The sequence below is a fragment of the Carassius auratus genome, chromosome 7, assembly GCF_003368295.1.
Source record: "Carassius auratus strain Wakin chromosome 7, ASM336829v1, whole genome shotgun sequence".
Classification (NCBI taxonomy): Eukaryota; Metazoa; Chordata; class Actinopteri; order Cypriniformes; family Cyprinidae; genus Carassius; species Carassius auratus.
Genome location: NC_039249.1, coordinates 34,964,559 through 34,977,354, shown reverse-complemented (window position 1 = coordinate 34,977,354; position 12,796 = coordinate 34,964,559). Strand labels below are relative to the sequence as shown.

At 37.7% G+C, this 12,796-nt stretch overlaps 1 protein-coding gene across 1 annotated transcript in view; it reads left to right on the top strand.

Moving 5' to 3' along the window:
• stim2b (stromal interaction molecule 2b) overlaps positions 1-12,313 on the top strand; it is a 47,262-nt gene extending 34,949 nt beyond the window's left edge. Inside the window, exons 3-12 of the mRNA XM_026268672.1 lie at positions 1,744-1,855; positions 3,251-3,362; positions 4,069-4,184; positions 5,082-5,259; positions 5,890-6,067; positions 6,987-7,148; positions 7,600-7,700; positions 7,782-8,020; positions 9,012-9,192; positions 11,085-12,313. Of these exons, the coding sequence (XP_026124457.1) occupies positions 1,744-1,855; positions 3,251-3,362; positions 4,069-4,184; positions 5,082-5,259; positions 5,890-6,067; positions 6,987-7,148; positions 7,600-7,700; positions 7,782-8,020; positions 9,012-9,192; positions 11,085-11,622 (1,917 nt within the window). The 3' untranslated portion in view covers positions 11,623-12,313. The remainder of the gene's footprint in view (positions 1-1,743; positions 1,856-3,250; positions 3,363-4,068; positions 4,185-5,081; positions 5,260-5,889; positions 6,068-6,986; positions 7,149-7,599; positions 7,701-7,781; positions 8,021-9,011; positions 9,193-11,084) is intronic.
• Positions 12,314-12,796: the final 483 nt, after the last annotated feature.

Here is a 12,796-nt window from a genome sequence, read left to right as displayed (position 1 = left end):
CAGAGGAATGCGCCAGGAAGGGGCTGTCGCAAGGAGCCTGAGTTCCGGAGACCAGGTCCAGGTGGCCCAGTACAGTGCAACCATCAGGACCTGTTCCTCATCCTGCCTTACTTTGCACAGTGTCTGTGAGAGAAGGTTCTCTGGGTGAAACGCATTACTTGTGTAAAACCTGAGGTCAGCTGTGTGCCAGTGATGCTGCTTGCCCCTGGCATGTAATGCACCAACCTGCACTGGAGTTATCCGTTGTGACACCAACATGCCGAGACACTTGTTCTAAGGGCACTCAGTCCGATAGAAAGACAAGGTCCATCCAGGGGATGATTGTGTGGAAACATGTAGGCGTGATGGTTGCACACAACTGTTCTCAAGAGTGGGCCATGCTGGAGATAGTTGAGGATGCCTGATGCCCACTCCCCCTTAAGGAGGCAAGGGCACCCCTGCGACTTTCATAAAGACATGTGGGGACAGGGAAAGCCTGAAGGGGAGGACCCTGTACAGCCATGCCCGACCCCTGAAAGCAAACTGAAGAACGGCCTGTGTCGAGGAAGAATCAAGACATAAAAGTACACTGAAAACACACAAGGTTTGAACAATGACTTGAACATTAACTCTATTTGAATAGTTCAGAAGTTATGAGTTATGTGTGTTTGCTTGTGTGTGTGTTTTTGATGTTTGAATGACGGTTTCACATGTCCTCTTTATTCTCTCACATGCACGCTTCTGATGAAGTGGAAGTTTCCTTCTTTTATGCAAACTGACACTACACAAAATTGTCCCACAATGCACCTCTCTGTTTAATTTACTGCAGACATACACTGCATGGATCACTTACTACCACTTATGATGTCACTAGTGGCCCTCACCATTTCCTTCAAACTCAAGATTGAAAGCGAAGATACTGGTTATTTTCTCTTCTTGCTTACCTGATTTTTTTTAGTGAGAATGTGACATTTGTTTTGAGGATTGTTTCTGGTAATGGCAGGTGCTCCTGGGCTCAAGAAGTGTTTCGAGAAGAGGCCCAAGAATTTCTCCTTCTCACAGCCACTGAAAGTTGGTGTCCTCTTTCAGGACACAGCAGATTCCTGTGTGTGTGTGTGTGAGTGTGTGAGGGAGAGAGAGTTGCTAAATTAGCCTACACGACTTTAAAGATGTCTTGTTCCTCATTTGTTGGATATGAGTATGTGAGCATAGCAAACATAATTCAACATGAGAAGGGACAAACTGCAGTTTAACAAAATGACATTTTTCATCATGTATGTTCCTCACACAAATATGTAGAACCACAAGAGAGATACACAGTGTACACAGACCTGACCACACAGAGCTCACGCGTATGCTTGTCAAATTCTAATAGCTTTATTGTGCAATAAAACTCTGCTCTAGTTATGTATTTTCCTGCTCATCTTTTGAAATTGCATTGTGGCTCTGCAAATGTTGTTGGCTCATTATGATTAATCACTTTTGTTTTTCCTCATTTGTTAGTTGCTATGGTTAAAACATCTGCAGAATGAATTAATCTAATCTAAGGCGACAGATATGACATTCAAATGCGATGTTTCTTTAGTGTCGTTTTTGCATTACAAATATTTGCATTATATCAAAAGGTATTTTTGAAACCAGTAAACCCTCTGTCACCTGTAACCTGAAGGCAAATAAAATACGATATGGCATGAATGAACTACTTCGTAAGAAGTCATTTTCCTGTGGTCTGAGCAGTAATGTTATCCTGTTGTTCTTCTGCAGTTTATCATAGAGGACATGAAGCAGCACCAGACTAATAAACACAGTAATCTTCACCGAGAGGACCAGCACATCACGGTGGAGGAGCTGTGGAGGGGCTGGAAAATATCAGAAGGTAAAGAAAGATGGACAGAGAAAACGTGGGCTGGGTTGTGTGTACAGCACTCTGAGACAGTTGTTCACTTATAGAGATTATGCTGTACTGTTTATACTGTGGTAGATATATTTTGCAGCCACCAATGAGCAGGACGATTTCATATTATTTAAATGTGAGAGCAAAAAATGGAAGTATGGATTAATTTGAACCAATACTGAGCAGGATTTGTCCCCAAACCAGTCAAGTAAATACAAGAAAGATCTGTCTTTTAACTTATTTACATCCCAACCCTGCCCCATAAATATAGAATTCAGTTGATGACAGGTGTGCGTATCTATTGGCTAGCTATTATTAATTTATGTGTAACCATACCTTTTGTTATTTATCAGTTAAGTTCATTAACCTTAAAAAAAATCATAAATATAAATAAGGTTAAGTATCTTTTATTTGTAAAGTATTTAATGGGACTTTCAACATAATCTCCAGGAATTTAATTTGTGTTTGGTCTTGGGGTTTCCTAGGAGTGATGTCACTAAATTGAACAAGCTCAGAGAGACATTTTTAAACAAAGATAATGTGTTATATTGGAGTGATGTCATCTTACAACCTCAGGCTCTTTTGAAGCTCTGAGAAGACACTGGGGCTATCATTTGGCTCTGATTTTAGGGATAAATTATGGTTATGGTCAGGTTTAAGGTTAGAGATACTGTAGTGTCTGTGTTTTTGGATAGTAATGTTGTGCCAGGATCAATAAAAGATGTTGATCTAGGAACATGTCTGATCGCATGGCAAAATCACACAGTGGTGATGAATATACTGTAGAGAGGGGTCCTAATGCGCTTTAGCCTGATGCTTCCATTTAAGTGTGTCACTTTTTCCCTTAGTGCTTTAAGATCTAGTCATATAGAAATTGAAACCATGATATGACCTGGACTCAGGCTCTCCTGACTGAAGTTTATTTATTTATTTATTTTTTTGGTGTGTGAAATGTGGTGATCATATTCTCCAGCATGATTTGAGATGATCCAAAGAGTATCTTAAGCTTCAATGGAATAACGCCTTGCCTTTCTTTAAAAGGTCACTTAATCAGTGACACAAAAGTAACAGAAAAATGCAGAATTAGAAATATTTTGCTCCATTGTTCCTGATGTTTTTTATTTTTATTTATTTTTTATTTTTTAATAATTTTATTATTTTATTCAGTGTGCACAATCAAACCCTGGTGTGTTTTTACTGATGTACAGACACTGACCAAAGGCCAAATATTAAAAGAATACTGAACATTGAGCTCATAAATATTTGTTTGTTTTGTGTTCAGAACATGTAAAATAATTACACATTTTTCAGTTAAGGAAGTTTATATATATGCATATTCTTCATGCCCCCCTCATTTTGGTCTTTTTCTCTCCTCAGTGCACAACTGGACACTGGAGGATGCAATTCAGTGGCTGAAAGAGTCAGTGGAGCTTCCTCAGTACGAAAAAAACTTCAGAGACTTTAAAGTAGACGGCAACACGCTACCTCGGTAAATACACACACTTTGTTCATCATGGACTTTCCATTGACTTGCATTGTTTTTATACATAGTTATAATACTCCTGCCCCTAAACCTGTCAGCCTCACACAAACATTCTGTTTTTCATTTATGTAATATAATTTAAGCCACACTCGTGTTAAAGTGTATTAGAACCTAACAGGGTAAATAAAAATCACCAGTTGTGAGTTTTTAACAGCAGTGCATCCCTCTAGTGGTGATGATGCGTCAGTACACAGACGGTAACGATGAGTACTGTATGAACATTGGGGGTAAAGAAAGGTTTAGGGTGTTGAGTTTCCCCTCATGGCCACTTCTCCATGACTCATGAAATGATGTCACAGCAGCAGATCACCTTTCACCTGCAGCTAAGCTTAGTATGTGTGTGGCAGTGCATGTGATCTTTCAGTCATTTAGTACTCACTTCTTAAAATTAGTCCTTTGAGCTTGAACTCGCCATTCTTGCACACACACACACAGTCACATAGACTGTATTGCAGTTAAAGCAATTCGTTTTTCACCACACCAAGATTTTCATAGACATTTCAGATAGATTAATTGGAAGCAATAAAATTTCCAAGTAAAGTTTGAAATCACAAACTGACCTTTTTTTTTTGTCCGAGGAAACTGGCTGATTTAATGTGATCTTAGTTTTTTCTTACCCCCTGACCTGCTGGGTTTTTCCTTTCCATTACAGAATAGCGGCCAATGAACCATCGTTTATGTCAATGCAGCTAAAGATATTAGACCAACGACATAAACAGAAATTAAATCTAAAAGCATTGGACGCAGTGCTCTTTGGACCGCCACTACGTAAGTGTTTTCACATAAGCTCGAATAAGGCTTGTTTAATTGTTTGTGTAAAGGGAAACATTTGCCCAAAATTTACTTTGTTCCAAACCCATATGACCTTGCTTCTTTGGAACACAAATAATACTGATATGCAGCTTTTAAGGTACAGAAAGAATGCAGTAGTAACACAAAAGTGTCATAAGTAGTCTGTATGACTGAATTGCCATTCAAAAGTTTGGTGTCAGTACAATTTTAAGATTAACATTCAGCAAGGACACCTTAACTTTATCATTGTAAATAAATACATAAATAATTGATCATAGTTTCTCCAAAAATATTAAGCAAAATAACAGTTTTCAAGATAATAATAGTAATACTAATAGTAATCGTAATAATAATAATAATAATAGAATATCAGAATTATTTCTGAAGGATCATGAGACACTGAAGACTGGAATAATGGCTGCTGAAAATTGAGCTTATATATTAAAATAGAAAAACAGTTGATTTAAATTCACAATACTCAATATTTCATAACATTGCAATTTTACTGTAATTGTAATAAAATACATGCAGTCTTCATAAGCATATTAGACGCTTCTTCTCGAACTGTGCAGTGTATGTGCGAAATTCAAAGTGTGAGAAACAGACCAAACCTGGCACTTTCATGAGAGAAACCATTAATTAATAGTTTTTTTTTTTTTTTTTTTATCAGATCTTTTCAATGAATTGTTTAATCTGTTTTCAAAGTGGGTCAAAATGACTCATTGACAGCCAGAGTCTGGTTGCAGCATTTAACAGCTCACTGAAGTTTGGACAGTTTCTTACACCAAGCTATCTATAGAAGTATTTCTTTTATTGTAATATTTGCTTGTTTAGTGGGTATAAATACTCTGGTTTTCTCTCTTCTTCCTCTAGGTCCTCACCATCACTGGCTGAAGGACTTTGTTTTGATGATTTCAATCATCATTGGTGTGGGCGGCTGCTGGTTTGCATACATACAGAACAAGTCGTCTAAAATTCACGTCTCCAAGATGATGAAAGATCTGGAGAGTCTACAGCATGCTGAACAGAGTCTGACAGAGCTACAGAGCCGGTGAGAGAGAAAGCAAATAACAGGCAGTGAGAGAGATATTCTGTCTTATTCTATCATCTGTATAACATCATATTTCATTTCTTGTTATGAGAAGGCTCATTAAGCTCTTCTATAAGTACCCTCAAGGGAAGAGTTCGTCCTAAAAATACATTTCTGTCATCGTTTACTCACCCACATGCCGTTCCAGATCTGCATGACTTTCTCTGTGGAACACAAAAGGAGAGAATAGCTCCAATATGTCAGAAAGTCCATGCAACTCTCACGCTAACAATTCTGAAGATGTAAGAAAGCTGTGTGTGAAAAACAGACTGAGTTTTACTGTCTTTATCCACATCCATAACACATTGTGACGTCGGTACAGTGAGATCCCTTTTCACTGAAGTATGGCATTACATTCATGATGTTTTATGACATGACATCTTTTGTTTTTTCTTGAGCTTGGGAGTCTATAACCCTTTCACTTTCATTATATGGAAAAGAGTTGAGATGCTATTTCTTTTATTTTCCTCTAATGTCATTTAGGTTCGGAACAACATGGGGGTGAACAAACATGAGATTGGTCATTGTTATTTCAAATTGCAACACACCAGATTTCAGATGTGACTTAAATTTCTCTGTGGTGTCATCAAGGCTGGAAAAGGCTCAGGAGGAGAACCGGACGGTGGCGGTGGAGAAGCAGAACCTGGAGCAGAAGATGCGTGATGAGATCAGCGGGGCTAAGAGAGAAGCCAGCAGACTGCGAGAGCTGCGAGAGGGGGCTGAATGTGAACTCAGCAGACTCAAGTATGCAGAGGAGGAACTAGTGCAGGTAGGAACCACTATATATCAAACACAGGAGTTAGTTAGTCTTTACTGTGATAACCCTTACTAATAAACATTTCTGTTGTTTAAAGTGTGCTGTTGGTTTCTTTATGAAAGCTAAAAATAAGATAGCATGCATTAAGTCTACTTGGCGTATACTGACAAATATTTGGACAAGTATATTTTGCTAAGCATTCTAAATATATTATGCTTCAAGTGTAAACCTGTGCTGCAGTTATATCATATGCCCCTTCACATGCCCAAGCTAAATGGATTCTGATTGGCTGTTGGTATATTTATTGTCGATCAGCTAGAACAATCTGTGTGAAAGTGACTCCAGAACTATCGTTCCTCTGTGCTGTTATGGTTATAGTTGAGGTGTGGACTTGTAATACTTCCTAGGTGTGAAACGGCCTTTAGTATATGTTGAAAAATCATATCCATCAATATCCATAAGCCAGTAACATTCTGGACGTTTCCCGATCCTGAGCTGCTTCCTGTTATTACACTGTCCTATCTAAATAAAGGCAAAATGTCACAAATATAAATAAATAAATAAATAAATAAGTAAATAAATATATATATATATATATATATATTTTTACAGGTATACAAGAATACTACTAGTTCATTGATATTAGTGAAGTATACTTGTTTTTGTAAGGGAAGCCAGACTTTTGACTACACAGTAAGCAATTTTAATTTAAAACAACCACTCCCAGTTATTTTCTTTACATCATGCATATATGAAGTGTGTAAATCTAAAATGAATGCTATCATGATAACTGAACAATAATAGATTTAATTTCTGTAAAAACACCTCTAAATGAATGCATCGTTCCTCAGGTTGTGAATTCTGTCTTACCACATTACAAGTAATAAATTACATGTTCCAAAGAGTGTTTGTGTTTGTTGGCTATTTCCAGGTGCGAATGGCGCTGAAAAGAGCAGAGAAGGAAATGCAGTCAGATTGGTCGGTGCCAGAAGCCCTGCAGATGTGGCTTCAGCTCACACATGAGGTGGAAGTACAGTACTACAACATTAAAAAACAGAATGCTGAGCTTCAGCTCACGGTCGCAAAGGACGAGGTGAGTGATTTATTGTTTAAAATGCTTTTTTACCAACAGACTTGAAAGTTGGAGCCCAAATACTTTAGAAAACATTTACTTAGGCATCAACTATTACACATTAAAAGTGAAGTTTAATATTCAGTTTAAATCTACCTAAACAAACATCTGGTTCACTTTCTCTCTCAGTGACTGACAAAAATGCAGCTTAAACTTCCCCCGGTTAATTTAGATTTCTAATGATGTGGTTAAATGACTTTTTAACTACATGGTTTGGTTATTTGCATCTGGAATGAGTCATCAGCAGTTAAGCTAAAACAATTAGCAGTCACTGCAGCATGAGAGATGAGCTTGCTTTCAGTACATCCAACAAATGTGCAGATCACATATGAGCCGACTGGTGCACATCAATGCAGCATCATTGTATTTTGATTACTTGTGCGCTTCTGTGTTCATGTTGTGTACATTTCAGGCAGAAAAGATCAAGAAGAAGAGGAGCTCTGTGTTTGGTACCCTCCATGTTGCACACAGCTCATCGCTGGATGAAGTAGACCACAAAATACTTGAGGCTAAGTAAGCACACATAATTCACAAGCGATCGCTAATGGTTACCCGCATTAAATGAAAGCTTATTAGTGCTTTTGTTCTGTTTAGAAAATCTCTGTCAGAGGTCACAGCCTGTTTGCGTGAACGCCTTCACCGCTGGCAGCAAATAGAGAAGATATGTGGCTTTCCAGTGGTTAATAACTCTGGGCTGCCCAGCCTCACCGCCTCCCTGTACGCTGACCACAGCTGGGTGGTCATGCCGCGGATGTCGGTGCCACCCTACCCAATCGCTGGCGGGGTGGACGATCTTGACGAGGATATGCCACCAATCATTCCACAGTTCACCTGTAAGATCCTCTCTTTAATCCCAGGATTGTGAGATATGTTGTGAAAATGTTGTGAGATTTTAAATTAATTTATTTTTTAACTAATGTACCGTATTTTTCGGACTATAAGTCGCACCTGAGTATAAGTCGCATCAGTCCAAAAATACGTTATGATGAGGAAAAAAACATATATAAGTCGAACTGGACTATAAGTCGCATTTATTTAGAATCAAGAACCAAGAGAAAACATTACCGTCTACAGCTGCGAGAGGGCGCTCTATGCTGCTCAGTGGTAGACTACAGGAGCACAGAGCAGTATAGAGCGCCCTCTTGCGGCAGTAGATGGTAATGTTTTCTCTTGGTTCATTTCTCTCGGTTCATGTCATGTTAATTTTGATAAATAAGTCGCACCTGACTATAAGTCGCATGAAAAAAAGTATGAAAAAAAGTGCGACTTATAGTCCGGAAAATACGGTATGCATTTAAAAACATTGCAGAGATACACTTTTTTTTTATATAGTACATTATAGGCATGTGATGCCTAAATTGCTCTCTAATTCCACACATCATGGTCTCACGCAATGAAAAATAAATTGCCAAACAAAGAGGACACTGACAACGAGCAGGTTACGCAAGGTTACGTTCGGTATGAAACAAAGTCTTGTATTTTTTTTCAAGAAATTCATAAAAAAGTGGCTCTTTAATGTGTTAATGTGTTAGATTGCTGTAGTGCCTCAGTTCAAGCGGCACATGAACCGATGATCTCTTCACAAAATAAACATGAATGAACATCAGAAGGTGTCTTTTTTCAGTCAAGGAAATATATATTTTTTTTTTCAAGTTCAAGTCTACCAATGTTAATTTGCTCCCCATTATGATTGGTCAGATTGCCTATCAAGCAAACTTGAATTTAGAAACTAGTTAATCATTTGAATTGGTCCCTAAACTTACCTACTTTGTTGTAATGAGTATACCATGTGTAAGTGCATAAAGATCTGTCTTTTCTTCACAGCTCCTTTGATTCGACCTCCTCTGACCCGCAACAGCAGTGTTTGTCGTTCTCGCAGAAGTCTTATGTCTCAACCCTCATCCCTTTCTCCTGACCCTGATCTGCTGTCTATGGCCTCGGCCCCACTGGCCTACAGACCCGAGGGAGACGATGATCACATCTTCTTCACTGTAGAAAGGAAGGGGTATGTCATCTACAGCTTCTCTTTCTATATATTAATTTATTTAAAGTGGTCATATGATGTGATTTCAGTTTTTCCTTTCTCTTTGGAGTGTTACAAGCTCTTGGTGCCTAAAGAAGATCTGGAAAGTTGCATAGACTAAATTCTCAAACCCAAAGAGATATTCTATATAAAAGTTAAAAGAGTCAACCATGCACCCCTAAAACGGCTCGTTTTAACATGCTCCCACATCTCTACCTCACTATGTGGGAAGATTTGCATAACGCCACCCAGATTTTCATGCAAAGAAAGAAGGCGTACCTTTTATTCTCATTGTAGTTTTGTTGTTGCCGCATCCATGTCGTATAGACGTTGTGTGTTTGGTTGTGAAAGCGAAACTACTTAGTTTGGCCTTTCAAAAGAGGACGATAGCCGCTTCGTCATGCCGGGAGCTGATCTGTTCTGGTAGCTTAGAAAATACATCAACTTTGCACTGTGGATCTCGAATTGGCTTTCACCGTGGACGAAACGGAGTCCAGTCCCAGTGCCGTTCTCAAGTCCGTCCCGCCTCTGCTCACTCTAGGCCTTCGCTCACTTAAGGCCACGGTGTGTGACGCTGTTTCGATGAGAAAGCGAAAATACTTTGTTTTGCCTTCCAAATAGAGGACAGAAATCATGTTTATATCATGTTTATAATGGGTTTTAATGTTTATGTCTCGTCGCTCTGGCCAGACAGGGCATCACAATATGATAAGGGGCGTAACATTTCCATCACACACTTGAGGCGTTCAGCCAATCACAATGTACTGGATAGCTGGCCAATCACAGCACACCTCGCTTTTCAGAGTGATGAGTTTAGTAAAAATCAACATGTTTCAGAAGGCAGGCCATAGAGATAATAAACAATAATGAACATTATGTGGGAAATAATTTTTTACGTTTTTTTAATCTTAACCCACATAAACACATTCCATTACACTAAATACACAAAATAATTTTATTTTTAGCAGCATCATATGACGCCTTTAAGATTCTATACATGGTAATGTGTTCATTTATCTCTATAACATCACGTTTGTATATGATTAATTTCTATGAATGTATTTCTGTCAAAAGTTTGGAATTATTCATGTTTTTTAAATGTTTTTGAAAGTCACTTAAACTCACCAAGGTGATATATATCAAATATACAGTAAAAAAGTTGTATTGTTAAATGCTATTGAAATTTAAACTGTGTTACATGATCTTTCAGAAATCACTTTGGTTTTCAGTTATTGTCACTTATTATTGGTGCTCAGTTATTAATAATGGATCTTACTATTATCAGCGTTGGACACAGTTTATGCTGCTTAATATTTTTTGTGGAAATTGCGATACATTTTCTTTCTGGATTGATAGATAAATTGAAAGTTCAGTTAACAGCATTCCTATGGAATAGAAATTCAATTTTTTATGATTTTAAATGATTTCGATCAGTTGAATGCTGATTCCGTCTTGCTGATTAAAACAATTCATTTCTATATGATAAAAGTACTAAAGCCAAACTTTTGAATTGGAGTGCATTACAGTTTCCTCAAAATATAAAGCAGTCTTCAATATTTCTAATAATAGGAAAAGGTTCTTGAGCACCAAATCACAATTTTTTTTGTATTAATGACACTGTTTCCCTAATGAATGTTCAGTTGCTTTGACACACTATATTTTGTTTAAAGCTCTATATAAATAAAGGTGACTTGACTTGATTTAGAATGACCAGTGGCTGCTGAAAATTCAGCTTTGCCATTACAGAAAAATATTAAATTGTAAAATATATTAAAAGAGAAAACAGTTTTTTTAAGTATTTGCAGTATTTGTATCTTCTTGATTAATGATTTTTATATGTTTATTTTTTTTTTCTTTATATTTCTGTCACACAGAGATCCTCAGGATACATGCTCAGATTCAGATTCTCTCAGTTCCTCATTGGGCAGGAAGTTCTCCAGTCCCTCTGTTCAAAGTACATGTGTTACGGGCACGGATACCCCACCTCGTAAAATCTCTCGTGAGGAACTTCTTCTCCTGGTGCAGGAGGCCCAGACTGTCACCATAGAGACCTTACCTCCTTCCACATCCTCCCATTCATCTCCACTTGACTCCTCTTCAGTTCACAAGGGCTCTCCTGACCTTACCCACTCTTCCGTCCTCCCAGAATCTCAAAGTTTAACCTTTCACCCTGGCACCAAAGCTCTGGCCTATAATGGCATTCTGGAAAAGTCATACAGCATGGGGCAGTTGTCTGCTGGTGGGACGCCTCCAGAGGGTCACTACCCCTCGATTAGCTCACTCGACAGAGAAAGCAAATCTGTCAAGGAGCCCAAGCAACTCCAACCAACCTCCTCCCAGGACTCTTGCGATAATGGAGAGAAAAAACGCTCCAAGATCAAGAGCTTGTTCAAGAAAAGCAAAAAGCTGTGAGGAACAGTAGAGAAGAGGAAGAAATGGAGAGAAAAAGAAGCCTTAAAACAAAATAAATGAGGGTGATGCTGTCAACCAGAAGCCAAAACATTTTTCAGTTTCTTTGTCCTTTTTTAATTTAAATGGAATGTAGCTACTTCTGGGTTCATGGCTGGGTTGGAATCCTTTTTTATGGTGATTTTTTTAGCCTCATATATATGCCTTTAAAGGCCAGAAAATGTCATGTTAACATTTTGCAGAACATGGCCTCTTCACTGTCTTCTGTTAATGTGCACCCTTATGATGTCACCAGGAAGTGATCAGGAAATATACCAAAACAGAATAAACAGAACAGTCCAAAATTAGCCAAATCTCCAAAAAAAAAAAAAAAAAAAAGACTTCCTGGAAATATGTCTTAAAGGGAGGGTTCACCCACAAGTGAAAATTCTGTCATCGTTTACTTTCCCTAACCTGTATGCTGTAGTTTTTTCTTATGTGGGACACAAATTAATTATTTGAAGAACTGGTACATAGTTCTTACCATACAACCAAGGTTCATATTGACCAAGGTCTGTTAAACACCAAAAAGCAACATAATAGTAGTTTATACAACTTGTGTGCAATTTTCTAAGTATTCTATCCATCTGTGCTTTGTTTTTAAAGTAAGCATACTTACATGCTTCAGATGGATGTTTGACTTGTACTGCATCTGTTTTTTATTTCAGATTCATATTGGTCAGCTAATTCGATTGTCAGTTCACTTTTAAGTGTTTAATCCTGTACTGTACACACACTAGTACATTACAAGAGTTACATCTGCATTTTACAACCAAACTGAATCCTGAAAAATACAGGTAGTGACAACCACATTTACAACAGACTCCTTAGTGTTGCCAGATCTTGCCAGAGCAACAAAAAAATGATAACAAGCCGAATAAAACCAGTCTTAAGTCCCTGGGGTATAATTTTAGCAATAGCCAAAAAAAAAAAAAAAAAAAAAAAAAAAACATTGTATGGGTCAAAATTATCTATTTTTCTTTTATGCCAAAAATCATTAAGATATTAAGTAAAGATCATGTTCCATGAAGATATTTTGTAAATTTCCTACCATAAATATATAAAAACGTACATTTTGATTAGTAATATGCATTGCTAAGAATTCATTTGGACAAATTCAAAGGCGATTTTCTCAGTA